Source organism: Myripristis murdjan, chromosome 9 (assembly GCF_902150065.1).
Source record: "Myripristis murdjan chromosome 9, fMyrMur1.1, whole genome shotgun sequence".
Lineage (NCBI taxonomy): Eukaryota > Metazoa > Chordata > Actinopteri > Holocentriformes > Holocentridae > Myripristis > Myripristis murdjan.
Window position 1 is genome coordinate 28,325,989 of NC_043988.1, and position 27,692 is coordinate 28,353,680.

Below are 27,692 nucleotides of genomic sequence, written 5' to 3' on the forward strand. Positions count from 1 at the left end.
TAGCAGAACATCGTCTTGCCACACGTCTACCTGGTCTGGGGAAGTCTTTGCAAATGTAAATTGACTTATTTTCCCAATCCATTCAGCATAATCAAATGGAAATTAAAGTACAAATGGACCGATTTATAATCTATGCAGGAAGGGTCATTTTAATTAAGCAGACAAAGACTGATTTAGCAGGCAAAATCTCACATTGTTGGTTCAGGACGACATCAAACACATAAACCCACCAAAGGAGGTGTAGCATAGCAATTCTCCCCAACAGTTTGTGTGACAGAGCTTGATAAAAATACAGATTAACGCAAATATTGAAATGGCGTTTGTGTTGAAGACTCATTGACTTATCCCACTAAGTATTGATTATACTGTTCACATAGCCCACAATATTCTGTTTCTTTTGCATTTGAGTATCAGCATGAACTTAAACAAAAATTATGTTTATTGTATTTAGTTATGATATTGCTTGGTCGTGTATCTTTCCAGAGGCTATAAACATCCTTCTGCATGTCTGTTGGCAGCTAATCTCTCATACTAGTGGGCCAATCAGCTTAATACTTTATTTTCTGCACAGTTATGACTGCATGATCAAGGACCCCTCGTGGTTGCTGTGATTCAAAACCTTTGAAAAACCTGTTTTATGCTGCAGTTGAGTGTGAACTCCTCAGTTGGCCTTTCACCTGTGTCCAAGCACTGGAGAAGGAGAGGTCTGCACTCTACTTAACGCACTCCTCTAGTTTTGTCTTGATTCATTTTGGCTTAAGTATTTGACTCTCTTTGATTGGTGTTAATACTTTTATTTAACTTAATTAGTGGTAATAATTGTCCACTGGGCTCCTGTTGCACCCTGACCAGCCTGAGAGGGGCTTCCATTCCATTCCGCCCACTATGAGAATTTAGGCCAGGTGGGTTCATCTTTTCCTATCAAAAGTGGCCCTGCAAAGCCCTCGGAGATGGTAGCTGTGATTACATGACTTGAACTTCAAGACAGGATGAACTATATTGACCTTGTTTGAACAGATCTCAGATATCTGCCTTCACCTCTAAGATTGACTACATTTCAAGTCTTCCTTGTGGCTATTGTTCTAAACGATAATCAATTGTTTGCACTAAAAGAGTAATAAATCTAACTGTGCTACTTGTGATGCTGCCTCGGCAAAACGATTAAGTATTTAGATCTATAAATATTTAGCCACGGCAAGTGGGATAGCAGTGATGTGAGAGGTGAGAGCTGTTTCCTTTCTGTCGAAGAGGGTGTGGGTGGTTTAAAGTGGTTCCATTCAAACCATCACCCCTACTCCTCTGGTCAACCAGAACAATCAGTGAGGTTACTGCAAACCACTGTGAAGCACGTGAGTCAGTCAGGTCTGCAGCCCCATGGCACAATCAACAAAATATTAGTCATGAATAGCCACTGAAACACTGACAAATGTCAGTGACGTTGGTTTTATTATTGAAACAATGGGACTTTCTTGCTTGGCTTTTTGGATTCAAGATTTAAAAAAAACAACAACAAAAAAAAAACAGTGTCATATTGTAGTTTTTTTTTGTAGCATTTTTCTTTTGCAGATTTTTTTAGAAATTAAGTATTCAAATTCACATAACAATATATGAATATCAAAAATGTTGCATTCTTAGCTACCTTTTGAATAAATGTACAGCTACCTATTGACATGATTTCAATAACCACAGTACGATTTGCTGCTAGGCCAAATTCACCATTAAAGATAGCAGAGACAGTGGAAACATTTACAATTTACAAATCATCAGCTAATCCGCTAATAACTGATTCCAAGGTGCTGTCTGTCAAGCTGTGAAGGTGAGTAGGTTAGGCCGTTACAGTGGCACGGTGCTGAAGCAGACGAGAGGTGAGAGGAGGATGAGGAGGACATGGCTGATGAAGTCGGGCCGGGTAGCTGGGCTCCGGTTGGGAAAGCACAAAGTTTGCCTCAGCGTTTGGTGGGTATCAGCACTGATGCCTGGGAAACACAAGAACACTGTTGGAAGCAGATATCTACAAAATAGGAGTTGTTTTGTAATGTCAAACCTTGTAAATAATAAATAAATAAATAACATTTGAGGGCATAAACATGACTTTACCGTATTGTGACCATTGTCTCCAGGCATGTATGTATTCAGCGTCAAACTCCCTGCTGGGGACTGTGTGACATGTACAGAAACAGTCATTTAGCACAAATATTCAGAAAATTCACTCAGTTTTAATCCGGGTAGTAGACGATTCCAATGTAATCCCATTATAATCCTTGTTCCCATGCTTTCTTACCTCTGGAGTAATCTAGGATCAGGTGTTTCAAATCTCTCAGAGCCCAGGTGAGGTTGTCCAGTCGGTACTGCAGATGGATGTTTTCCGCCTTCAGAGTGCGTATGGTGTCCAGGAGCTCGTAGGCCGAGCTGCGGTCTGAAATCAACAAAATCAGCCAAAACGCTGCAGCGACGTGCAAAATTAGGAGCGTGCTCTTATCTGTCAAGGCCATGGTGGTGAACAGAAATATACGCCTGGATGGCTTCCACTCACTCGGTCAGCCCTGCTCTCCAAAGCTGCTGCTCGTCACCTTTTCTGCAGCAAACATCCCTCTAAATGCCTCTGCTGCTCCACAATGAGTTGAAATCTGATTGAAATGGTAAAGTCAATCAGCAGTGGGCCTATTTGTGGGCCAGGATCAATACAGTGATGAGTAACCGGTAGCTCCTGGCTACTAGACCACTCTCAATGATCAATTGTTCTGTTTTTCATCCCTTTTCAGTGAGCAGGCCTTAATTGTTCCAGTTTAACAAACGAACCAACAACGGATTAATAAATACAATCTGTATTATGGAAGAGATGAGGAGCAAAGCTTAATATGAATCAAGAGCAGATGAGAGCTTGTAAAAAACTGCTAAAATACAAATTTTGAGGCTCAAAGGGGAAATGCAAAGGTCAGAGGAGAGGTCAAAGGTCACCTCAGACGGAAGCAGAGAGAGATCGAGCCTTCAGCGTCTGCACTTCTTTCAGACAGGCCCGCACCAAACTGACCAGAGGACAGAATATAACTATGGTTGAAACCTCAGAACAGACATGAAATCCATTTGCAGGTAATCATTATCTCTGGTGGTTAAATAAATAAATGCTGTAACAGACGTCACTTGGCAAATGTTTGCATGGCGTCAAATGAGCTGGAATAAAACTAGGAGCACATATAACTGCCACATGAATGCATGCCTTGTCATAAATGTGTGTTTTCACTTTACTACCGCCGATACCTTGCAGCCCAGGAAGCTACGTTCCTTTTTTTGCCTCTGCAAACGTTATGAATATTGTTAATAATTAATAAGTACAATTTTAACACTTGTATTTGTCATGATCTTTAAATTAGACAGAAGGCTATGATATTTATCCATATATAAAACAAGGTTTTTCAGTTGTTTCTGGTGACATCGAGCCTTATGATGCTTAATATAATGTATAAATAAATATTTTAGTCGCAGTGTATGGCAATTAAGTTATAGGGCCATCCCTGCATTACAACTGCATGATCTTATTACATGGACACCATCAAAGGATGTTAGCTTATATATTGTTTATCATGACATTTAATAGCTTAACTAAATGTCAAAACAATTGGACTTAAAAAGAAGAAGAAGAAAAAGACGAAAAAATATTTTAAAAATGTCCAGAAAATGCGAAACAATTTCCATTTTCATTTGCTTGCTGTATAAATTCTGTCAAATTATTTGTCAATCACTTAAAAAAAAAATGCACTAAATAAAATGAGTAAAAAAGCAAGAGAGATATGCAAGGATATATCTTTGATATATATCTTGTTATTTTGATGTATGCCTCTTATGTGAAGTTGTGAGAAAGGACTGTTCAGTTACATATTTCTATTTATATTTTGTGTATAAAAACCTCACCATTTTTATTTATTTTAATTATTTTTATTTAGTTGATTAACGATGTGATGCATTGTTTGTATTTGTCCTCTGGAGGTATTTGCATGCTTATAAATATGTTTAATAAAAAAATATATATATGAAAAAAGAGAAACGTGAGACAATTTCCAAACAGCTGCGTTGGAAGTGTTTCTCTGCGGTTTCATCAGCTTCCGGGTTGGCATCTGGTCACGGAGGAGCCAAGATGGCGGCGCACATGTCGAGGTGTAGAACCTGGAGTCGCGTTCAAAGGTAAGAAACATGTCGACTAAATGCGCTTAAAACTGACGCCGGCACAAATGTGCACGGAGAGAAACACGGCCACATGTGTGTTTACTGTTTTTTACGCGCATTTTTAACCTTCATCACAGGAGGGTTAGCTCACTCGGTTAGCATGATGTTGAGTTAGCTAGCTGTCAAACGAGCACTGCAGCAGCTTTGGGAGGCTTACACCTTTCTAAAGTAGACTGCTAACACCTCAAATCCGCCAGTTAAATCACCTACTCGTACCTAATGATGGAGATATTTAGTAGACAGGCTGTTTTTAAGCGTCTTTCTCTTGTTGTGGAAGGTTTGGCATCGCGGCTTACAGGAGGTACAGCAGCGGCAGCGGGTACCCAAACATCTCCCTCTCCTCGCCGCTGCCCGGCATCCCCAAGCCGGTGTTTGCCTCCGTGGACGGCCAGGAGAAATACGAGACCAAGATAACTACTCTGGAAAATGGCCTTAAAGTTGCCTCCCAAAACAAGTTCGGTCAGTTCTGCACAGTTGGAGGTGAGTTATATGCGCTGCGATATGTTTATGTGGTGTTTTGGATTGAACTCAAGCAGGTGATTAGTTAATTTTTGCTTCTTTTTTTCCCCTCTCTCCTTTTAGTGTTAGTAAATTCTGGATCCAGGCATGAAACAAAGTATCCGAGTGGAATTGCACACTTCCTAGAGAAACTCGCCTTTTCTGTAAGTATTAAGATATGAGACTTAACAAACTGTAGAGAACAAATGTATTATTTTTTTCCCCCCTTTAGCTTCTTCTTGCACGGCTGTATAAAGACAGTGATGATTTCTGCTGCATTGGCCGTCTACAAGTGATTGTTGTCATTGTAAACATTAGAGTCCTTGCTTTTGCTGGATTACTGAAGGTTATACTCACGGCAGGTTTTGGATTTTTAATGGTTGATGTTCTTGGTCATGGTGGCTGACAATAATATTCCCATTAGCTACGCTGCAGGTGTGTTGAGGTGAGAGCTATTTATTAAATACTGAGCTTGCACAGAAATGCATCTGGAAGTTCATGTCCAAGACGTCCTGTATCAGTAGTCTGATATGCATCAAGGTGTAAAACGTAACATGCTCACATTGGGAAAAAATAAACAGAAGCATGCAAGGAGAGAAATCAAAAATCAAAAGGCCGGTGAGCCGTATGCATCATATGGAGATGAATGCATGACACCTGACACAGAAACTCATTATGAAGATACTCAGCAGTGTGTTGCTCATTTAGCCTGGCTGTATTGTTCAAGTAGGCCACTGCACAGTGTGCGCCATCTGTTTTTCAGTGTTGTGCTCACAGTTGAAAAGACTATGATTGGCACACTCTATTGCAGTGCCTTGTTTAAATTAACACACTGCGACAGAGCTGAAGGAGAGTTGTAACCAGTAGCAACAACCAGGAATTTGGAGATTGAAGGAAGTGACAGCGTATTTATGTGCATGGCATGAAAGGCATCTAACTCCAGTACTGAAATGAAAGTAATGACTTTCCTGCGTGTGTGTTGTACAGTCAGCAGCATCAGTCAGCTGCTTTGTTGTCCCCTGATGTTAACAGTAGTCGTTTGCGTCTTTAGTCCACAGCTCAGTACGGGAGTAAAGATGAAATTCTCCTCACACTTGAAAAGCACGGTGGCATATGTGACTGCCAAACCTCAAGGTATGCTGTTTTTCCAGTGTCATTTCACATTTCACACACGCAAAATAGGCTTTTCCACTGTGTGCAATAGGGTGTAATACAGCTGTTTCCTGTATGATATCATCCAGTGTGTATATTGCTTTACAGAGATACCACCATGTATGCTGTGTCTGCTGAGGTGAAGGGCCTAGACACGGTGGTCAGCCTTCTCTCTGACGCCGTGTTGCAGCCTCGCCTGCTAGGTCAGTCCATATTATACTTTCAGCCACAAACAGGAATTTCGCAGTCTCCACTGATTGCGACTGCCTCACCGGGACGCTCTCTGTCTGTTTGCATGTAGATGAAGAGATTGAGATGACCAGAATGGCGGTGCGTTTTGAGTTAGAGGACCTAAACATGAGGCCGGACCCTGAGCCTTTACTAACAGAGATGATCCATGCTGTGAGTGACACCATTAGTTTTCACACTCCAATGTTAGCTAATTATTAATAGAGCATAAAGTAATTTATGAACTTTATTGGTCACCAGTAAGAACTGCAACAGCATCAATCTAACTTATCACCTCCTACAAGTTTCTTCCCTTGTTGTTTATTGATTACCTATCATACCGCTGCATATAATTATGGCCATTTTGTGCAGTGGAATAGTATAAAATCGTACTCGTCCCATAGAACTAAACCCTACTTTGTAAAGTGCTTACACTTGAGTATAAGAGCTTTTTTCTTGAACGTTATTGTGACAGTTCATTTTCTGTTTCCAGGCAGCGTATCGAGGCAACACGGTCGGGCTGCCCCGTTTCTGCCCCGGGGACAACGTGGACAAGATTGACAAGAAGGTGCTTCACAACTACCTGCGAAGCTATTACTGTCCCGAGCGCATGGTGCTGGCAGGAGTGGGCATCGAGCATGAGCAGCTGGTGGAGTGTGCTAGGAAGCACCTGCTGGATGTCAGACCAGTGTGGGGAGAGAGCACACCCACCAACGTTGACCTCTCTGTGGCACAGTACACTGGTGGGATCATAAAGGTGAGTTTCACATTGTGTCTCTCTCTTCACATAATCCCCCCCCCCCCACCCCCCACCCCCACCCCCCTACCGCATTCTGAGAGTGAATTTATCCAGTTGATCTTTCAGTGGTAAATTAGTAAAAAAGAAAAAAAGGGATAACATACAGCAGCCACCTCTTCCACTTAAAAAATAATAGTTAAGCAGGCCTGCACACAGAAATTACTAGCTACTCTTATTTTTGTAAGATCTTGACTTACACTGTAGGTGAATTGCAACTATACTCATGTAAACAAGTATTATCCAGCCTCTAACCAGCAATTAAATCTTTTTGCTATTTGAGTAAAGACAATTGCTGGAAGAATATTACCTGAATCTTACGTTAACCAAATCTTTTGCTTTAGTAATTAAGGAGAAATGTCTTTTTGGAACAAGATGTCACTAATTAATTTTATTAGAAATCATCAAGAGACCAGACAGACCTCTTGACTGTGCACATGCATGTAAAACGGTTCTCTATTATGTGACAAAATGGTCTATTATTCAGAAATAACACATTTCAGAGTGTATCTTTTAATCATTTTAATAAGGCTGATAATGGTCATTTATCATCCTGTTAGATGGAGAAGGACATGTCAGACGTGAGCCTCGGCCCGACGCCCATCCCAGAGCTCACCCACATCATGATTGGCCTGGAGAGCTGCTCCTTCTTGGTGGGTGTTGTTCAAAGCGACTGGCCACCTCAGGAATCTCCATTTACTTCCCTGATGAGTGCCTAACTCAAAAGGAATATTTTGTTTCCTTGTCGCAGGAGGATGACTTCATCCCGTTCGCTGTGCTCAACATGATGATGGGTGGAGGCGGGTCCTTCTCTGCAGGAGGACCAGGGAAGGGCATGTTCACCCGCCTGTACCTGAACGTACTCAACAGGTGAACATCTCACATGCATATTTCCACGTTGTTCAAATTAACCTATCCATGTGTTGTTACCTAAACGCACCAATTGGCAAGTTTTAGCAATTTTCTTTCTTCTTCTAGACATCACTGGATGTACAACGCAACCTCCTACCATCATAGTTATGAGGATAGCGGTCTGCTGTGTATCCATGCCAGTGCAGACCCCAGACAGGTTGGTGCAGGCTCACAACTCTTTGTAACTTGGTGTTTACATAGACATTTTGCAAATCAATCATTCATCTACAGGAGCGTCAGTATCCTTCCAGAACTACACTTGTAAATGATTAATGTTTTTTTCTTTTCTTGATGCATATCCAAGAGTTCTCACCACATGCCTTCCTCTCCAGGTGCGGGAAATGGTGGAGATAATAACCAGAGAGTTCATTCAGATGGCTGGCACAGCAGGAGAGGTAATTGATTGGTCATTAAAAGTAGCACACTATAACAGAGAATAATCACAAATTTGTTTTGATTGTTTGATAGCTGATGCAGAACACTAAAACAGTAAAAAATTTTGGGTAACATGGCATTTTCATTGAACTAATTGGTCATTTGTATTCTGTGTGTGTGCAGATGGAGTTGGAAAGGGCCAAGACGCAGCTTAAGTCTATGCTGATGATGAACTTGGAGTCGCGGCCGGTCATCTTTGAAGATGTTGGCCGCCAGGTTCTCTCCACAGGAAAAAGAAAACTGCCACATGAACTCTGCACACTCATCAGTGAGTACTGGACCAAAACTATATTTTGTGGTGGTTTTGAGTGACTTTGACATGGCAATTGGTATTGGTAATGTCAAACAGGCTGTTACCAAGCTTGTTTTTTCATCAAATTGTCAAGTATTCTGTTCCCTATGGGCCATTGTAGGTGATCTGTGTGGGGCTAAGACTGGGTGATTCTTTGCAGTGAATTCTGAGGAATAGAGGTTTTGTGTTTTTTAAAATTATAAACCATCTGAGTAAGCACCCTGTGGCCAGTTACATGAAAAACTGAGAGGAAAAATAGCATTGTTTTCTTTTGTAGCTCTGCCAGTTAATGTGTGGTGAAATGTGATTGATTTAAAATAAAACCATTTTTAGTTATTAGCCTGCATACTGGCATATTTGCCAGTATGCAATCTTTTGTCATTATGTGCAAATTTATTATTTTACTGTTTAATTTCCAATGCCAGAAAAAATTAGACTAATGCCCCCTGGAAAAAGTTTCTTTTGTTCATTTAACTCTTTGTCTGCTGGATTCTTTTTTTTCTTTTTTCTTTTTTTTGGATACTGCCAGCTCCACCACAGGACCAAGTGGGACTGACTGATTTTTTTGTTTGTCATTCAACAGCGCCTAAATAATAATTCTACACTCTTTATGCATCTTGCAGCCAATAGTGATGATGAGTTACATTCAAATGCTTTTGATTCTGCTGTAGTTGCTTATTCTTACATTTCCATTTTGTGTTTCCTAGGCAACGTGACAGCCAGTGACATCAAGAGGGTCACCACCAAGATGCTGCGCAGCAAGCCTGCAGTAGCGGCTCTGGGCGACCTGACAGAGCTGCCCTCGTACGAACACATCCAGGCTGCCTTGTCCAGCAAGGACGGACGTCTGCCCCGCATGTATCGCCTGTTCCGATAGACCTCCACGCCCCTTTTCCTCTTATTTAACCAGTCAGCACTGACAAACATCACTGTAAATAAACTGGACTGAGACAGACACTGAAGCTTACACTAGTGTTCCCTCCTGATGCAGAGCTTCACAAGGCTTTCGGAGGGGACTATGTCCAGGATTTCAGCTGAACTCGCTGAGATTGGTGATTTTAAAGAAAATTACATTTTACTGTGTACTAGCCTTGATATTTTCAGTTGGAGTATCTGTATTTCCGGTTCTCTTGCGGGAACACCCGCATCATTTCCTGCTGGAATGGTTTGCACAAATTTGGTTTTAAAGGGATAGTTGAAACCCAAAAGTATTCATTTCACAGAAACAATCTCCAACCACAGCAGTTTGGTTTGTATACAGGGATGAATGTGATACTAAAATGTGAAATGATCTTCAAAGGGAATCAGCAGTTTGGGTTCCCTCTTACTTCTGGTCAGCAGGCTTGTTTTTGTGTGTTTGAAGACGCAGATGTGTTTGCACCATTTATTGACCCATTTTTTTCCTCAGTTGTTAGACCCTCAGCTGATGTTATTCAAATGACAGCACTTCAGCGCCTCTCTTCTAGGCAGAGGAGGCGCATTTTACATCCTGCACTGCAACCAAATATTAGTACAGGAACCACAGGGAATGTTTGTTTGGACTGACCAACCTTGCAACTATTGCCCATTTGTCTTTACTTATCAAAAGTGAAGCAATGTGGTTTCTGTTATCTGTGTTTCTCTCACATGCAATAGAAGGAGGTTCTATCCTCAGGTCAAACCTTACATCCTGTTGTGTTTCTGTATTTGTGTTACCACGTGGTTCTGTTGATGTCCTTGCATACATGTGTATTTCATGTCATTTCAATGGCCCCTTACCACAGTGATTATATTGGCCGAGAACCTTCATGTCTGTCAACTTGTGCAAGCCAGCCGGTAAATGTAATTATTATCATAAATAAAAGAAATATATTTTAAAAAGGTCTTATGCTTTTGACAACAGTCGGTTCTCTTGATGCAAACAGTTTAGCCAATGAAGAAGTCTTTTGAATTTTAGAATTGTTTGAAAACATTTATTATGGGATGTTACGTCACAGAAGGTGTTATGGAAAAAAAGTCACACAGATAAGAGGTCCTGAGGAAATCGAAACAAGACCCACAGGCACTTTGAGGAGCAGAGGAATGAATGACACCTCATCATGAGCAGATACACCAGAGCCATCGCTCTTCATGCAGGGAACACGACGACAGCCGAAGCTCTTTAAGCTTGTTAGTGTACTACAGTACGTGAACACTTCACCTGTGATGAGGTTACATTGCAATTACTTGAGAGGTAAGGCATTGAATTAAATCAGTCAGTTGCAAATAAGTTTAACAGTTTAACAAGCTATTACATTTGTTTAACAAGCCTTAAAAAATCTGAATTCCCTGAAATTTGACACAAGTGTATAACCAAATCAGTAATGATCACATTACTTTTTAGAGTCATGTTCTTGAAATCATATACATACATTAACTGATGACTTTCTGCTGTAGCACCTCTGTGTGTGAAATGGGTAGGTACACTAATACGCTGCCACAGCTCCCATCTCACCAACAAAACATTCAGCTGGGAACTAAATTCTGTGCAAGTGAAAACCACCCACACATCAGTGACATTAAAAAAAAAATTGCACCTTGACTTTATTTTTACTGCATTGTTTGGTGTGCTGCTTGATGGAAATAAATTCACAAGGCATTTTAAAACTGAGCAACTTAGAGCAACGAGTAGAACGTAACATTGTGGTTCATAATAAACCGTTCTTGTTAAATACGTACAAAATGATTAGAAAACAAATGAATTACAAGCACGTGACTGAAGAATAAGCCACGACGACAGTCCTCCTCTTCTCTCTCACCCATTATGTTTGGGTAGAGTGGACTGTATGAAGGCCAGACTGCTGTGTCTGCAGACCTTTGACTGTCTGACCTCAAGGTCCCTGCCCTCAAGTGCAGACAGCCTCTTCCCCTTCTACAACTCACCAGGACACACACACGTATATGCACGCATATACAGTTCCCAACAATGTCCAATAGAGGGCATGCAATGCCAGGTCACTGGGTTCTGTGCTTGCAAGACAACTCTGGTCTCCCTTTGGTCCCTACCTGGTTGTTCTGACATGGCGAATTAGTGCAGTTTCTGGTGCAATTTGATCCAGTCTGCTGAGACCAGCCGAGGTTTAGGAGATGGAGCAGATGGTGCTGCTGCTTTGGTTCTTCATGGCCTCCCTCCTCTTCAGCTCTCTGGTGATCCTCCTCTTGATGCCTTCCAGGTACAGGCTCCGGTCAAACTGTCCCGCTCCGAGGGGAATACTGATGGATACACACAGACATGTAGTTCACTTGGCTTTCTGAGATCCACAAGCAGGAAAATACAACTCAACAATTACTCCACCAGGTGCTGAGATTTCTGGCTTTTGAAACTAACCCTCTGGCCAGTGCTCTGTTTGGGGGAAAAAATACCTCCCTGCCCACTGGAATGTCAACACTTCCTCCATAATGATGGAGGATAGCAAAAGAATGCCACACTGGCAACTGGCATTTCAGATATTTCAGCAACGAAGACTAAAAAAACATCAATCATCTTGGTCTCATGACAAGAAAAATGACAAGACCCTATTTATTACAAACATGAAAATCAAAATACTTCAGGAATCTGAAAAATAGACTCTGCTGCATGTTCCAGCTATTCTTGGAACTTGCAGAAACAATGAAGTTGCATTTTCACACTGGAGAAGGTTAATAACACTGTTTTAAAGTGATACAGACATTAAAAACATTTGCCTGTACATGTCCTTAAGCTCAATGTAATTCTGTATAAAATCAGTCTACATAATGCCACTCAGGTTCACTAGAAACTCTGCTGTAGAATGCAGATCTTCTGCTTTCAAGTTACAAACATAATCAAAACCACTGTGAAGTCAAAGGGGTGAGAGGAGTGAGTCCCTCTGGATGTTTTTGCTGCTCCTGCTAGTCGCAGATAGAACCTCAGTGGTCAAGGTGAACCTGTCTGAAGACAGTGGTACTCACTTGTCTCTGCCTGGCCTCAGTTTGACCTGGAAGACGCCGATGACAGGGCGGTGGTCTGAGGTCTTGATGCTGGAGCAGCTGGTGTACTTGACCACCTTGATGTCATCTACCTGCCTGTTCCTGAACAGGATTCGGTCCTGCACACACAAACAGAGGGTTCACACTGCTGAGAGCCACAACACCCTGAATCCTACTGTCCTGGACAGTTTATATCTTTATCACAGCAACGACTATCACTTGTCACCTGTAGGAAGACTTACGAGTAAAATGTAGGACAAATTTAAAATGCATGGAAAAGGTTTTATGTCCTTGAGTGAGAATTTTTGCAAGCTGACAACAGGATGCAGAACACAAACAAAATAGAAAAATGACTTGAGTAAAAACACTCAAATCAGGTGTCACAGCATTTTTTCAGTAACAGTCTTGCTTGCATTATATCTTGGATAGATACAAACATGGAAATTTCTATTTGGATTCCCAGAAACGCAAAACATTATACAGAGAAAGACTGATGGCTTACAGTGTATGAAGGTGTTCTCTGTTTGGAAGTAGTGTCATAAATATCACAGCCGATGTCAAACTTGTACGTGGGGAGGAAGTGAATGGGTGCCTCCTGGAAGCCTTTGAAGATTGAACCTGGGAGGAAAATAATAAAATAAAATGCAACGTTCAGCGTGACTAATTCATATGTAAATTTCTCTACATTTTATAGTGGAATCTTTTATGCAAGCATACCATCTTTCATTTCCTTGGAGAGCTGATCATGCTGCAGCAGTGGACCCATGTCACCGGCTGCTGTCTGGTTCATGATGCTCTCCACGCCGAGCCGGTCCTTACTCAGCCGAAAGTTAAAGTCCCCAAACCAGAAGACCTCATCAAATCTCGTGGTGACGTCAGCTTTTTCAGTAAATAATACAAGGTGATATGAAAAGATGATTGGCATTTGTTATCTACAAATCTAAGCATATTTTACTGTTGCTCTCATTTTAAATTGCTCTGTACAGAAGCAAATTAAATCATTTAAATGACTAAAATATAAAATGGAAATATCCTGTTCAGGAAGGGTGCATGTATCAGTAGGATGCAAGTCTGATACATATACTAAAGTTTATAAATCCAGTGCCCATCAATTCCTATGATCTACTGTTTCCTCTACAGTATTTCAGTGGAACAGCCATACTCTAGAAAATGTGAAATTATTAAAAATAGATTTTTTTTTTTTCAAACTGTAATCAAATACTAGAATAGCTTGTGCAAAAAAAGTGTGCAAATACATTTTTTTCAAGAGTTTTCTTGAATCAAGTGGTCATTTGATACTAGTGGAGTGCTATGTTGTATTATGTATCTTCATGTTTTATGTTGTATCTTCTTTCAATACATTTACATGTTCTTGTCTCATTACTGGAAACAACTGAACTTATCTAACCCCACTAGCATCCTTTTTGAAATGTTAGAAAAAACTGATTTCAAGAATAGGAATCTAAGATGAACACTTTTTGCAGCAAAGTTGGGGCAACATGTTACTTCAGCTCTGGGATCTGAAGCAGCACCATCTTGGTGCTTTCTTTTTATTCAAACTAATAAACGTTGAGACTTACAGGCGATGGAGCGGTAAGGGTTTGTGTCTGGGAGGCCTTTTGGAAGAGCTAGGGCTTCGATGATCTTGTTGTAATCGAGTATCCTCTCGTAAACTTTAGTGTCTCCAGCTAGAAAAACAACAGAGTGACCTTAGCATCCGTGACTGAAATAAGTGATATTATGTAGCTTTACCAAAACTATCATATAGCTGTATTGTAATTCTGAAATACTGTTGGCAGGCATAAGAGCAGAAATAGGGAGTGAAATCCCCCACAGTTTCCTGTTACAGAATGTGTGAAGGCGTTATTAGAGACAAGCCACTGTGTTGGAGTGACACTGTGGACTGCAACATTACAGTCTCTCACTAACAATAGACCTTTGAAGATACTTCTCCAATATTGTGACATGTCCCTTATCAGTAACCACCCTCCAGCCATTCCTGTGTAGGCCATCCTGAGAGCTCACAGCCCTCCTGACCACAGGATCCTCTTACTCACAGGTAAAATGGGATGTAATGAAGAGGAAGGAGGTGCCAAAGAAGGTAAAGCCGATCCCTACAGCCCCTTTGGTCTTGATCTGAGAGATGATCCTGGTTGTGACTGTGGCGTGTTCTACCTCTGTGTGAGACGATGCAACAAATTTCACAGTCAGACATGTTACTGTCATGCTAATATTCTACACCGGTAAAAACAACAACTATGCATGACGAGTTTTCATAACAACACTTCAGGATCATGCTAATTATGAGAGTTTCCTGGGGAGAAACAACAAAACGGGAGGGCATTTTCAGATCATTTTCTGACATCTACACTAAACAAAACAGATCCAGTAAAATGAAATGAAACAGATGTCTGTGTTATATTGACTGAGAATCACTGACCTGAGCAGAACCAGATGAGGTCCCTTCTGACAAAGACAGTAAGATACAAAACGCCATGTGATGCTGCATACAGCATCACATAGTATGGCCCCAGAGTCTCCTGAAGACGGATCTCCCACTCCCTCCTGTGTGCAGACACAAACACACACACATATACACATATACATATAAGTGGAAAAGACTCCACTTCCTTGTTATCAGTGATCCTTAAGTCATGCCATACCTGTCAGGACAGCCCTCCTGAATTCCAATAATGTAAAAGTCTTGTGCAAATTCAGAGTCAGTCGGAAGCAGCAGATCATCTAAGTTAGCTGGAAGTCCCTGGAAATAACAAACATGTTTACGGCTGATTTGGTGCCCAACATGTGGCAGGTGGTAATAAATATTCACTGCTGCAAAGCTGGGCTACTCTAGTACCTTCTCCCCCTGCATATTCCACGTAGCTATGAAGATGCCCACTCTCCTGTCGGGGAAGTAGCGGTCCAGCTCCTCTGCCCCCAGCAGGGCACCGTTTCCCAGCACGCTGCCTTCCAGAAAGCTCCTGGAAAATACAGAGTGAAACACACGTTGAAAGTGAAAGTTAATTATTCCTACCGCTCTTGGGTTTCAGCAGGCCTCTACAACTACAACTGAATAGGCTGTTGACCTGAATCAGGATGTGCCGTTAAAAGAGAGAGCAAGGCCTCTGTCTGAGATGTGATGTTGACTATTTGAAAAAGAAATTACTTGAGCCTTTCCTCACTAAAGCGCTGATTATGTACTGAGACCCACTCTTTCTCCTTTACCACTGTCAAACGCTGTGCTGAACAAGCATCTTCTCTGATCCCATGTTAATCCCTCCTCCACTCTTCCACCTTGCCCTTCTCTCTGACAGGAGTGAGCACTGTACACATACAAAGAGCAAATCTCTGAAGCTTCGGTTAAAGGGAAAACTTAAATCAGTGTTGCTAAAACACACGCCACTGCTCGTGCAGCTGTGCTATGATAATTAGCCTAGCCCGCGAGACAGAACCGCTAGTCAGAGCCAGAGGGTTTAAGTAGTGGTGGTGAGACTGCTCAGTGTTTCAGCACGGATCTTAACTACTTCACTCATAAGCGAGTAAGGAAATGTGGCTGCAGCCCTGAGTAGAGCTCTCACTCTGAAGCTTAACAGAGAATACACCTACCATGCAAAATATTTATGGTATTATATTATTACATGAGTGTATTAATGTTGCAAAGGTGGTGGGAACACACATACAGATCTAGCTTTGGCTATCTCCACCTTGCTACTCGAGTGGCCAGTATCTATATCCTACAAAGATATCCAACACAGATATCCTAAAGAGCCTGACCAGGCTTCTTTTGTACTCAGACACCAGCACGAGTCAAGCATACATACGGGCTTGTCTAATCTGAGGATGACCCACGGTACAGGGTCTTTTCGACAACTACCTCCTGAGCTTACCGTACCTGTTCCTCACATCCTGGGGTCTGATGGGGTTGAGCACGCTGAAGGTGGACTTCATGGAGTTGACAGAGGCACTGTCCAACACCATGTTCTCCAGGAGCCTGCTGTCGCTCAGGTTCCTGTGCAGCCTCTCCCCGTGCGCCCCTCTGGCTGACATGCCATAATCCACACAATCCCTGTCAATCCGATTAGATGCTCTTAAGGTGACAGACGCAAAGCTCTTCTCCAGTGCAGGCAGTGGCCCTGTGGGCTGCACCGGAGACAGACGCACCTTGGAGGACCTCACTCGCTGCTCTGTGGGGTCACTTTTCTGGTTGCAGGGCCCCTTCTCATACTCAGAGAGGCTGCTCCCCCTGTCCTGGAAAACAGGGGATCCTGTCACAGCAGCAGGGAGCGGTGCCATGTTGGAGCCGTGGCCGTTCCTGAAGGTGGCAGCACTGCTGAGAACACACCCACCTGGAGCTGGAGCCGTCTGGTCCTCTTTAAGGGAGTCTGTGGATGAGCCAGTCTCAGCTGGGTCACTCAGACTCTCCTGGCTGCTCCTCAGTCTCCTGCCTCTCACCGTCTCATCCACTGAGCCATTCTTGTTGGCTTTGGACAGCCTGGGTAATGAGGGTGGGCGAGGCTGGTAAGGACTGATGTTACCCTCAGGGTCCTTGACGACCTGGTGGGGTTTGAGCGCCTCGTTCAGGTCCTTGTGGGTTTTGAGGCCTGCTGAAGGGGGTTTGAGTGGCCTGCTGTCATTGACAGTTGAATCCCCTTTTTCAATTCCACATGACTGAGAGGGGCTGCTGTCCTCCCCATCCTCAGTCATCCTCACGTCAACCTGCTGGGGTCAGCCGGACTCCGGTTTCTCATCGCTAGCTGACAACAACCTGAAGAAAAAGGGTTCACCTTAAAACACAACTCGTTGAAAAGAGTTGACAAACGTTAACATTTCAAGTCTAAGTTCACTAATGAAGTAACTAATTGCTTCATGGGTTAATGTTAACTGCTCAGTGAACATCAGGCATGACAACACACTTAACTAATATAGTGTTACCATTTCTCATTAGCTAGTAATAATAGTAACTGGATAGTAATTTAATAGTTTAATTAGCGTCGCGTTTTTACTGTAAAATACAACATCAAACAATCATTACAACATCTAATGCCAGCAACCTGACAAACATGAGAGAAAATTAAAGCAAAGCCGTCAATGCCCCTTTTCTCTCTTTTAGTGAAATTACAGTAGTTTACATGTGTATCCAAAGCTAAACATTAGCTTAGCTGACAAAACACACACGCTACACGGAGCTACTGTTGGTAAAGTTAGCGAGCGGCTATGCTAACGTTAGCGCGTCATTTAACATCCTGCTAGCTGCCACTGCATCATCGTTTTTTATTTGTTTATACGTGGCAATTAAACGTAACGTTATCAACCGCTCACCTGAAACAGACACGCAGAAAGAGAGAAAAGCAGCGGTAGACTTTGCTATTTCATTATTTCCACATTTGCCGATGTTTAGCGCTAACGTTAGCTCGATGAGAAGCAACTTCCTTAGCAACGTTTGTCAACATAGTTTTTGTTACCAAGAGAGTCATGTCAGTGAGCGGAACAGGAGTCACAGCGCCCCCTTGTGTCGGGGACTCCAGGTGCACTACACAACACATGGAGCAGCAAAAGAGTTGTTTGTTTATTAATGTGACCAGAAAATAAAATTATCCACAATAAAAACTTGCCATTCTGGACAAAAGGCAACATTTTCATGCCTGTCTCTACGGTTTTATCCCCATAAAAAATTATAGTAGGGAGTAGATGGTACTATCTTTGAATCATTTAACTTAAATAAATATAACATTTTAATCTTTCAAGCTGAAGCAAGAACATTTACAGCAACCCCATGCAATGCAGTTTTCTGCTTGTTTACTCACACTCTTGTTTGTCTTTTAAAGTAAATTTCCGTTTGTGATAAACAAAGTCATGCTGCACATATAGCTGTGTGTACTACACCAGAACAGAGTGCATTTGACCATGGTAGTGACACTACAGAGCTTTGTGATTGTTTGTCATGTACTTTAGTAACTGCGCCTCTGGTTTTGTCACAACTGTAGGAAAAACAAATGTTATGGAGCTCAAAAAAAAAAAAAAAAAAAAAAAAAAAATTAAAATGTGCCTGAAATAATTAGGTAACTGCATCTTCCTCAGCTTCTGTCTTGCATTAATTCAAATTTCTAGGCAATAATCAAGATGTGTCACAACAAAAGATGGTGTATTTGTAGAGAATATGTGTGTGTTTGCACTGTCTTTGACCCTGTCCTGATCTCTCATCCTGTTACACGTCAGTATGTTCAGTGTTTCCAAGTCCTCAACATCGTGACGCTGATGGCTGGCAGCCACCGCCAATGTCCAATACCACAACACGGCTACTTTGATAAAGTGTAGATACAGTATAGCACTGATAATTAAAATAAAAATTATAATGTAATGTATGTATTGTAATGTAATTGTCATGTAATTGCATACCTTGATAAACAATATTGCATTGATAAAAAATAAACTATTTTCAGTGTCATTTTTTCAAGATTGTGATTAATTTGCTCTTATGTGTGTGTGAGTGTGTGTTTGTGTGTATATATGTATAGATATCTCATATTATTCAGTCACTAATTCATGTTCTGATAGTATTACTTGGGGGTTGTGTGTGATCACCAGTCCAGTCCAAATCTAAAAGAGACGGTATATTATGGTTTCTGGTCACACTATTCCTCTCCAAAAGGATCAAAGCAATTTGTGCTTGAAATTCTGATCCAGACAAGCCTGTGCTGACTCTTATCTGTGTGTGTGTGTGTGTGTGTGTGTGTGTGTGTGTGTGTGTGTACAACCCTTTTTCCTCCTCCTCCAATTACTCCCCTAGCTCGCTGTTGTGAATATGAATAAGATCTTGGTTAACTCGTCTGAATCAGGTCTATAAACCAGGGATTTATAATATTTTCTATTTCAGGAAAGGAAAGTTATTTGTAGGAGTTAAATTTACATTTTACAATTTTGTTCATTTTGCCTTTGCTGGTATTTAGAGTGACTTACAGTGATCAAAATGGCAAAATAGGGATTAGGCCCTTATATCAACATATCAGCTAACATCATCCATCTGTTGAAAGAGCATGAAAGCATCTCACTAAACAAGTTTTACTGTCACTGTCATGTAATTGTGAGAAGAAATGAAAAATTACAGGTGTAAAATCGACTTAAGCAAAAGCATACTACAGTTAATTTAAAACGTACCCAGAGCTACAGTTTCTGAGTTACTTTTTAGGTAGTAAAGCCATATCACTTTTTCCTCTTTACTGACTGACTGTCCAGTGTGAAGGGACAACTCAAATTTGGTCTCTTATATTTATCCAAAAGTTGTTTTCTGTGATGGCTGTGATTTAAGAGTAGCTAAGAACAACATTTCTGCAAAAATGAAATTACAGTAGAAGTAAAATTACTGACCTTAAAAAAAAAAACATACTCAAAAGAGAACAAGCACAGAGAATTTAATTTCGTTATATAACCTGTTGTATAATGATGAATAAACTTCCTTGTATTCCTTGAAAAGGCGCTTACCTACAACAAATAGAGCAAATAGTGAATAGTGACACTTTTACATTTTTAGCCAAATATTTGATATATATAAATGGATTAAGAAGCAAATAAGGGTTATAAGGGTTAAGGTGGATTATCTTTTTCAGAAGGCATTGTGTTTTAAGCAGATAATCAGTTAATCATAGGTAAATCTGTAGTGACAATAGCTAAATGACAGACAGTCGGGGTGAATGAGGAAATGTGTTAAACAGTAAGACAAGTGAACTTTTTAACGGTCACAGAAATCTCATGAAAAAACAAAACAAAACAAACAAACAAACAAACAAAAAACATTGCAGCTGTGTCATTCAAGTATCCATTGAATATTACATGACAATAGCTTGAAAATTCACCAAAAATTAATTAACGTTGGTCATTCATTACAAAATGCCTCACACAGGTTTTTATATTAAAGAATACACATTGTAAGTGACAGACATCAACATATTTTGAAAGAAACAAAGACATGACAGTTGCAACTGAGGGTAAACTCAAACTAAAAAGTTTATCTTTGTTTTGAAATGGATTTCACAAATACATTTCCACTGCAATATCCCAGAAAACTCTGTTATCAGGTCAATAATAAGTACCATGAAACAATTTCATTAACATAATGTATTCTAAGATTCCTCTATGTAGTGGATAAATCATTAAAAAATCCAACATGTTTGGTCATTGCAAGACACAAACCTTAATTATGTCTGACTAAATGTGTCTCTCTGGATCAAAAACCACTGATACTCCTTCACAAAAGATTTTTACAATACAGTTACATATAAATGTTTTTATGAGACACTTGGAGCATGTAGGTTAACTTTACCACCAAAAATTATAACTTTACAACATACTGAACTCTCTCATTTGACCAACGGCGCCCTATTCACCAGCCGCCCCTCTCAACAACAGTGAAAAGATTATTGCTGACAAAACAGCGCGCCACCGAGTGCACAATGTCAAGGTGTGACCGGCGATTGTTAACCCTTTCAAAGCGGGCTTTGTGTGACCCTGTGTTGCACAAGAAACGGCCGCTGACTGGACCTTTGAGGCCCCCGGGACCAGCCCTCGGTGCTCGATGGATTTCTATGGCATGTTGCTGGCTCAGGGGGTTTACACAATGGGCCTGTCTGCCGGTTTGGGTATAAAAGGAAAGGGTTAACAAGGTAGGGGTACAGTTCAGTTCAGGAGCAAGAGCAGCAGCAGTTCCACCAGCAGCAGCAGCAGCAGCCCACTGACCAACAAAATGACCTCCACCGGCATGAACATGATGAGCAAGGTAAGCTTTCTCTCTCTGATCGTTTTTACTGGCATTTTTACTGGCAAACAGAGTGTACCCTGGTTTTATGACCAGAGTATGAACCTGTGAGGCCTTCAGCTGGGATGTATTTGCCCTTATGGCCTGAAACACATTCACTCATGCTCTTTTTTTGGCCAGAATACGTTAGAGCAACATTATTTTCCGATAAACCCTAACCGCAGCCTTTGCCTCTCTCTCTCCCAGATCATCTTCTACGAGGAGAGGAACTTCCAGGGCCGCTCCTATGAGTGCATGAGCGACTGTCCAGACATGTCCTCCTACCTGAGCAGGTGCCACTCCTGCAGGGTGGAGAGGGGTTGCTTCATGGTCTACGACCGCACCAACTTCATGGGCAACCAGTACTTCATGAGGAGGGGCGAGTACGCCGACTACATGAGCATGATGGGCATGAGCGACTGCATCAGGTCCTGCCGCATGATCCCCATGGTAAGAGCTCAGACCGGTTTAGACTGGCTGTAGAGGCTGCTACTGTTTACTCAAGTGGTTTCAGTCTCATTTGCCTCAGAAAATGTACTCTGAAGTGAAACCCTGTGTTGTTTTTTTTCGCCCAACAGTACAGAGGTTCCTACAGGATGAGGATCTACGAGAGGGAGAACTTCGGTGGCCAGATGTACGAGCTGATGGACGACTGTGACAACATCATGGACCGCTACCGTATGTCCAACTGCATGTCCTGCAACGTGATGGAGGGCCACTGGCTGATGTACGAGCAGCCCCACTACAGAGGCAGGATGATGTACTTCAGGCCCGGCGAGTACAGGAACTTCATGAACATGGGCATGAGCGGCATGAGGTTCATGAGCATGAGGCGCATCATGGACTCCTGCTACTAGACTCTCTTTGCACTGAATAAAACTGTCCTAACCTAAGCTGCTGGTGTGTTCATGTCTTTTTTTATATACTTTTATTTATCCTTTTTCGCTTAACATTCATGCATTTGCGCACATTCACATTTATATAGCCTATATAAAAAGCAAATATACAGTTAACAAATGGTTTCTAACACACTATAACAGGGTAGTAAGCACATATATAAGGCTATCATTAATCATCATTAATTTTAAATGGTGAATTTACAAATTTGGAGAGAAAGCCAAACAATGCTCTCCATAAACTGTGACTTTAATTGTCTATAAATGTTTAAGTTATAATTATTTGTGCTTACTGTAATGTTTCAGTGAATTGGAAAGCCTTTGTTAACTGTTTACACATTATTTATAAATGTTTAATTGAGCACAAGTTTGTGCCAAATTACTCTACAATAGGCAGAAAGCTGAAAAAACAAAAACTGAAAAAAAAAAATGAGTGTAAAGTAAATGTATTTCTTAATAGATGGGAAAGTGTTTCTCATCACTTTTGCCACCCAAACTTACACAAAGTACGCACAACCCTCTGGTCAAAAAACCTTTAGGATCCCACCACTGCTAGATCATTTGGCTTTACACACATTTGAATCCGTCATAAGTTGTTTTCTGCGATGAGTCAGATTGTTGTTGTATGGATTTAATGAGAAAATCCTTACAAGAGCAAATAATGGAGGGCAGCATCATTGCTCTGTGAAGTCTTTTAAGAGATGTGCTGAGACTTGTTCTGATACTCACACACACACACACACACACACACACACACACACACACACACACACACACACACACACACACACACACACTCACACACTGCTCGTCTGCGTGCAGAGTAACAGCTGCTTGCATTCAGTGAACAAGCACCAACAAGGAGGTCAGAATGGCTGGCAGGTGTGTGCAACAGGTCTGATTCTCATAAGGCCTGTATAAACTCTGTGAAGTCTTTGCATAAGCAGCTAAAGTGGAGATAAACAGAGCTCAAACTGAACGGAGCCGTCCCTGTCCTTATCCTTTTAATGCCATCCTTGTGCCACTGAAACTCATAGCAGATTCAAAATGACGTTCTGGACTGGGACCCGCAGAGGAAGTTTAGACTGATTCTAATTGGGATTTAAACTGTTGTGTCTGACGTCTTGCATAGTAAACTTGGACGTCTTCACATAAATACTGAAATAGTTGAAATTCTCTGGTTGTATTGACACTTTGGCTTCATAGTTTGAGTTGTTATGAATTGTAAATATTGATTTTGTACTTTCCTTTAGCTCTGTTTCCATTAGGAACACAATAACAGACTAGACACCCACACACACACACCCACACACACACACCCAGAGAGGCACAAACACATGTGCCGACAATGAAATTATAAATTATCCATATCTGGTCACAGCACACTGTATTTACTTAACCCAAATTTATTTCTGTTATTTCCAATGCATTTTTTTTTTTTTTTTTTTTTGAAACAGTAACAGTCGAGAAAACAGTCAGATCATGCAGTCTGCTCAGAGTGGCTTGTCAAGTGTCCCATTTTGCTGTGTTATAGGTTTATTTTCCAGGTCTGAGTTGTTTGACTCCAGGTGATGCAGCTGCAGTTCAGTGCAGACACATCACAAAGCTTCAAAACACTGCCACCTGCTGTTTAACTCACTGTGGTTCAATTACTGCACCTTGTGGAGGCTGTAGTCTATCATATGTACCAAATTCAAAAATTAAAATAACAGCAATGATAATAATGATAATAATAAAGTCATTAGCCCGGGATTACACTAGTGAGCCACCACATAAATAATGACAAAATTATATTTTAAACGATGAATGTAGGCTAATCATTTCTAAATCAGTATATTATAATTTCTACAACCTTATGTTCTCTCTTTTTGATTGGTCTGTCAAAAAACATCATTCACTTTGAGTAACTTCAGATGCCAAATATATCAAAAGGCGATTTGTCTCCAAAACATGCATTTGTATGAGTTACTGTCAATTTATGCCGCAAATATGCTGACCAAAACTGTCAAAATTCATCCTACAGTCTGAAAAAGACAAATGTTTTCTGTTAAAAGCCTCAGACGAGCACTGGGACATTGTCAAAGCACATCTTTCATTCTCTGTTTTCTAATTTTATTGTCCCTCTCATTCTCTCTCTCTCTTTCTCTCTCTCTCTATTTCTCTTTCCTTCCCTTCCTCCAGAGAGTGGCCAATCCAGTGAGCGAGGGGGAATCGATGCACTGATATGAGATTCAGCCTAATGAGGATCAGAAACATCTTAATAAAGACCCGTAATCCACCACTTAATCCCTCATTACAGAATCATCTGCATTCACTGGCCCTGCTGCATACCGCCGCAGTGACGGCACATTCAGGCCCATTGTTCTGCCTCGCCTCATCCCTCACCCAGGGCTACGTCTCCCTTTGTCTCCCCTCGGTGTCAGTTATATTTGATCCCCTCTCATTAGACTTTTAGACGAGATGAGCCGAAGGGCCTGAAAATAGTGCTTTTGTGTGCACTTCTTTGCTATCTCCCGTCTGAAATGGAAAATGAGACATATGCTTAATGAGTAAGAGATGGACTGGGACTCGCCGTCCGACGCAGAGATAGGCACGGTATTGTTTGGGTAAAGTGGCCGTGACTGATACCGTTAAAGGACACACGTTCCAGACGACGTCAATGTCAGTGATGATGACTTCTGAAAGTGTGGAATTGTTCTGAAGTGGGACAGATGGATTAAAGTTTAATGAGGAGCCCTGCAGAGCGACCGAGTCTGTGTGTTTCATGTTAACCCGGCGCTGACACACAAGTTAGGGAAGTTTCAGGTCGGAATACCCATTGACATTCACCAAATTATAGCTTATCTTTCACTTTGGCTGAGTGATTTCATGGTTCTCTGTGGGTAAACACAAATCTTCTTAAAAAACCAGGCTGTTCCACCTCTAGTTCTCTTTAGAGTATTAATAAGTGACATTTCATTCAGGATCCTTCAGTGGGATTGTAATTTTGATGCTCTATTGCTTAGATTTAGCATATATTTCAGCATCAAAATTATAGAAAATCGGCTCTTCCACACAGCAGGATCAAGGAGATTATTCCTGGGAAAAATCATCAGATGCACGGGAAGCCCACCAAACACCAGACATCATTTGGATGTTGTTTTTTGGGCTAAATCATGGTCGGTCCATCTTAATTTGGGCCAAAAATAGTCTGGATTGTGTTTAGTCCATCTGATACGGACCTAATTTAGCCTACAAATAGATGGTAGACGGTACAAGAAGTCTTTATAGAGATGTCTCTTCAGATTTCCCTCCCTAATTTGATTATAAGCGCTATATAAACACTGGGAAAGTATCAAAAGCTTTGTGATGTCGCAGCTATATGGTCATTCGTCTCCTTTATGCACGGCTCACGTTGTAAGCAGAAGAAAACCTGGCGTTCATTTTGTTGTGGGTCTTACAAGCTGACAGTGAGAATTTTGAGAAAACACTGGACGGCTGTTGGCTGTCAGGAAGCCCGAGTTTCATCACACAACCCTCCAAAGGACACAAATTATAGTAATGAATGGCTTTTTTTCCATCCCAATGAATTTCGGCGCCAAATGCTTCCTCAACCAGCCCAGACACAACACATACAATGCAGGATTTTCCAAGGAGGTACAAGGATACTACAAATCCTGCGTCTTTAGGCCCAATTCCAATAATCACCACGGCTGAATAGAAGAGAAAAAAAGTGCCACCTGGAGAAACGAACTGAAAATTCAAGGAAAAAGACACCACAGCACCGGCCACACTGTTTGATTGACAGGTGATCTCTGGGAAGTGCAGCACAGAATCACCAGAGTGGCGACTGCTCAGCTCCAGAAATGGTGGAGTATTACTTTTAACAGCAAATTATACTTAAAAGTTTGCTCAAATAGCTCCACTTAGCAGGTGTGGGCACTGAAATGCAAGACAGGTGTTTACATTATGTTTGCTCATCTCCTCAAATGTCTCCCCTCTACTCCTTCAGATGCATCGGTCAAGTAGCGTGAGGGTAAGCCAAGTGGATGGGAACAGGCAGCAGCAAAATGCGGTGCAAAATCAGCCCCATCCACAACAAGAACACTCAGGCAGACAGATGGGCTTCAGTTTACACTAACAAAGGAGGTTAATATGGAATGATATGTTGGGAGAGGGAGAGAAATCTCTTTTTCTTTAGGTGAAGCTGTGAGATGATCCTTGCGAGGGCTGGATAATTAGCCCCACGAAGGTGTGGAGAAGCTTGATTCTTCGCCTGTAGTGCCCCTCCCTCTGTATTAGTTGGTGTGCTGAGGTGAGTGAGGGGTGGAGGGGGATAAAACGTAACTAAATAAAACTCATTAAAGGTGCCTATGTGGCTAAAACATCTCCCTCTGCAGTATACTAATGCACCACAGACATGATTAGCTCTGGTCAAGGGAGCCATCGTTATTCTGCCTGGATATGAACGCAGATCAAAGCTTTGTGTAGTTCATTGTCTTTTAACCTGAGGGAGGATTCATAGCATCAGAGCTCCCTTTCTGGCAGGTTTCCATTTTCCCTAGATCTCATCCTTTGGAGACCCAGAAAATCATTGCACATAGCAAATCTGAAGTCTAAGATGAAAAAACAAACAAACCAAAAAAAACAAAAAAAAACAAGACTATTTCTTCAATTTGGTTGTGAAGAATGGTGTTAATGTTTGATGCTGCAAAATAGATGAGGGTTCGTTGGAGTTTCTGCTCACAGTTTGTCTGGCAGAACCTCAGGGAAAGTTGTTTTTTAACGTGCAACGAGTCACAACAACGTCAGCGTCAAAGCTTGGAGGCCTGCATTTCTTTCCCATGGCTCCTACCTGCACCCTCACTTACGTGTTGCACATTGACACACAACTCCTCAACTGCCTGTTTCACAGTGTTGGCCTCATTTGCAATTTCATATCATCAAACACCACCGCACCTCAACCTCATCATAAACAAATAGTGGTGTAAAAAGCACTCAAATCTTTCCCTTAGGCAGCAATACCATAAGGCTGCTGCAACTTTCCTGCAATCAACAATTACAATTTACAAACTATTAGCTATAAAATGTGGTTGAGTATCAAAGTAAAAGCATTTGTTGTGAAGAATGGTCCCTGAGTGTTAAATCACTGAGGCATTAACCCTATCGTGGTGCTATATCTAACTGCTCTTTATATTGTTTGCTATTTCCGACGCTAACAAGTCATCATAATTTAGATTTTGCATGTAAAAGTGTATTCCACAAAGTAACTAGTAACTACAGGTGTCAGATAAATGTAGCGCTGTACAATATTTCCCTCTCAAATGTTGTACAGTAAAAGTATAAAGTCTCAGAAAATGGAAATATTTGAGTAAAAGTGTCAGCACCTAAAAACTACGGTACTTCAGAGCAAATGTACATAATTTCTTTCCATTGAAACATGAGATATGTTCTGAGATTAATTTTCTATTTGAGCAGGCATAAAGTTGTATCTATCAAAAATAAACAGCAGCAACTTTTTTCACAAAA

At 41.3% G+C, this 27,692-nt stretch overlaps 3 protein-coding genes across 5 annotated transcripts; 2 read left to right on the forward strand and 1 right to left on the reverse strand.

Annotated features, from left to right (window-relative positions):
- Nucleotides 1–2,995: 2,995 nt before the first annotated feature.
- pmpca (peptidase, mitochondrial processing subunit alpha) lies at nt 2,996–10,397 on the forward strand. Of its 3 annotated transcripts, none has more exons than XM_030060178.1 (14): nt 2,996–3,090; nt 4,064–4,179; nt 4,499–4,701; nt 4,804–4,883; nt 5,771–5,853; nt 5,980–6,074; nt 6,173–6,273; nt 6,593–6,856; nt 7,456–7,548; nt 7,647–7,765; nt 7,874–7,964; nt 8,140–8,202; nt 8,366–8,510; nt 9,242–9,411. In XM_030060178.1, the coding sequence occupies exons 2-14, from the start codon at nt 4,133–4,135 to the stop codon at nt 9,409–9,411; spliced, it is 1,554 nt and encodes a 517-aa protein (XP_029916038.1). In that variant the 5' UTR covers nt 2,996–3,090; nt 4,064–4,132. The 3 variants fall into 3 exon arrangements, with proteins under 3 accessions (XP_029916038.1, XP_029916039.1, XP_029916040.1); XM_030060179.1 differs by having other exon boundaries at nt 3,042–3,090; nt 4,098–4,179; XM_030060180.1 differs by lacking the exon at nt 2,996–3,090 and having other exon boundaries at nt 4,133–4,179; nt 9,242–10,397.
- Nucleotides 10,398–10,464: 67 nt separating this feature from the next.
- Nucleotides 10,465–17,984, reverse strand: inpp5e (inositol polyphosphate-5-phosphatase E). Its single transcript, XM_030060172.1, has 11 exons — nt 17,820–17,984; nt 16,393–17,265; nt 15,358–15,481; nt 15,164–15,261; nt 14,941–15,065; nt 14,558–14,677; nt 14,081–14,188; nt 13,218–13,379; nt 13,003–13,118; nt 12,483–12,619; nt 10,465–11,765 (listed from the first exon to the last, which is right to left on the reverse strand). Exons 2-11 carry the CDS (start codon nt 17,202–17,204, stop codon nt 11,633–11,635), a joined length of 1,935 nt encoding a protein of 644 aa, XP_029916032.1. The 5' UTR covers nt 17,205–17,265; nt 17,820–17,984; the 3' UTR covers nt 10,465–11,632.
- A 3,203-nt stretch (nt 17,985–21,187) lies between these two features.
- Nucleotides 21,188–22,145, forward strand: LOC115365276 (gamma-crystallin M2-like). Its single transcript, XM_030060196.1, has 3 exons — nt 21,188–21,270; nt 21,496–21,738; nt 21,867–22,145. The coding sequence occupies exons 1-3, from the start codon at nt 21,238–21,240 to the stop codon at nt 22,143–22,145; spliced, it is 555 nt and encodes a 184-aa protein (XP_029916056.1). The 5' UTR covers nt 21,188–21,237.
- The last annotated feature ends 5,547 nt before the right edge of the window (nt 22,146–27,692 follow it).

Bases quoted from the DNA above. Each gene is read 5' to 3' on its own strand.
- pmpca (XM_030060178.1), top strand. From the start codon at position 4,133: ATGGCGGCGCACATGTCGAGGTGTAGAACCTGGAGTCGCGTTCAAAG. The intron at 5,854-5,979 runs GTATGCTGTTTT...ATTGCTTTACAG, and splicing joins TGTGACTGCCAAACCTCAAG to AGATACCACCATGTATGCTG. The intron at 7,766-7,873 runs GTGAACATCTCA...TTCTTCTTCTAG, and splicing joins TACCTGAACGTACTCAACAG to ACATCACTGGATGTACAACG.
- inpp5e (XM_030060172.1), bottom strand. From the start codon at position 17,204: ATGACTGAGGATGGGGAGGACAGCAGCCCCTCTCAGTCATGTGGAATT. The intron at 15,482-16,392 runs GTACGGTAAGCT...TGTATTTTCCAG, and splicing joins CCCCAGGATGTGAGGAACAG to GAGCTTTCTGGAAGGCAGCG. The intron at 14,678-14,940 runs GTCAGTGATTCT...CGTCTCACACAG, and splicing joins CCTCATCTGGTTCTGCTCAG to AGGTAGAACACGCCACAGTC.
- LOC115365276 (XM_030060196.1), top strand. From the start codon at position 21,238: ATGACCTCCACCGGCATGAACATGATGAGCAAG. The intron at 21,271-21,495 runs GTAAGCTTTCTC...TCTCTCTCCCAG, and splicing joins GCATGAACATGATGAGCAAG to ATCATCTTCTACGAGGAGAG. The intron at 21,739-21,866 runs GTAAGAGCTCAG...TTCGCCCAACAG, and splicing joins CCTGCCGCATGATCCCCATG to TACAGAGGTTCCTACAGGAT.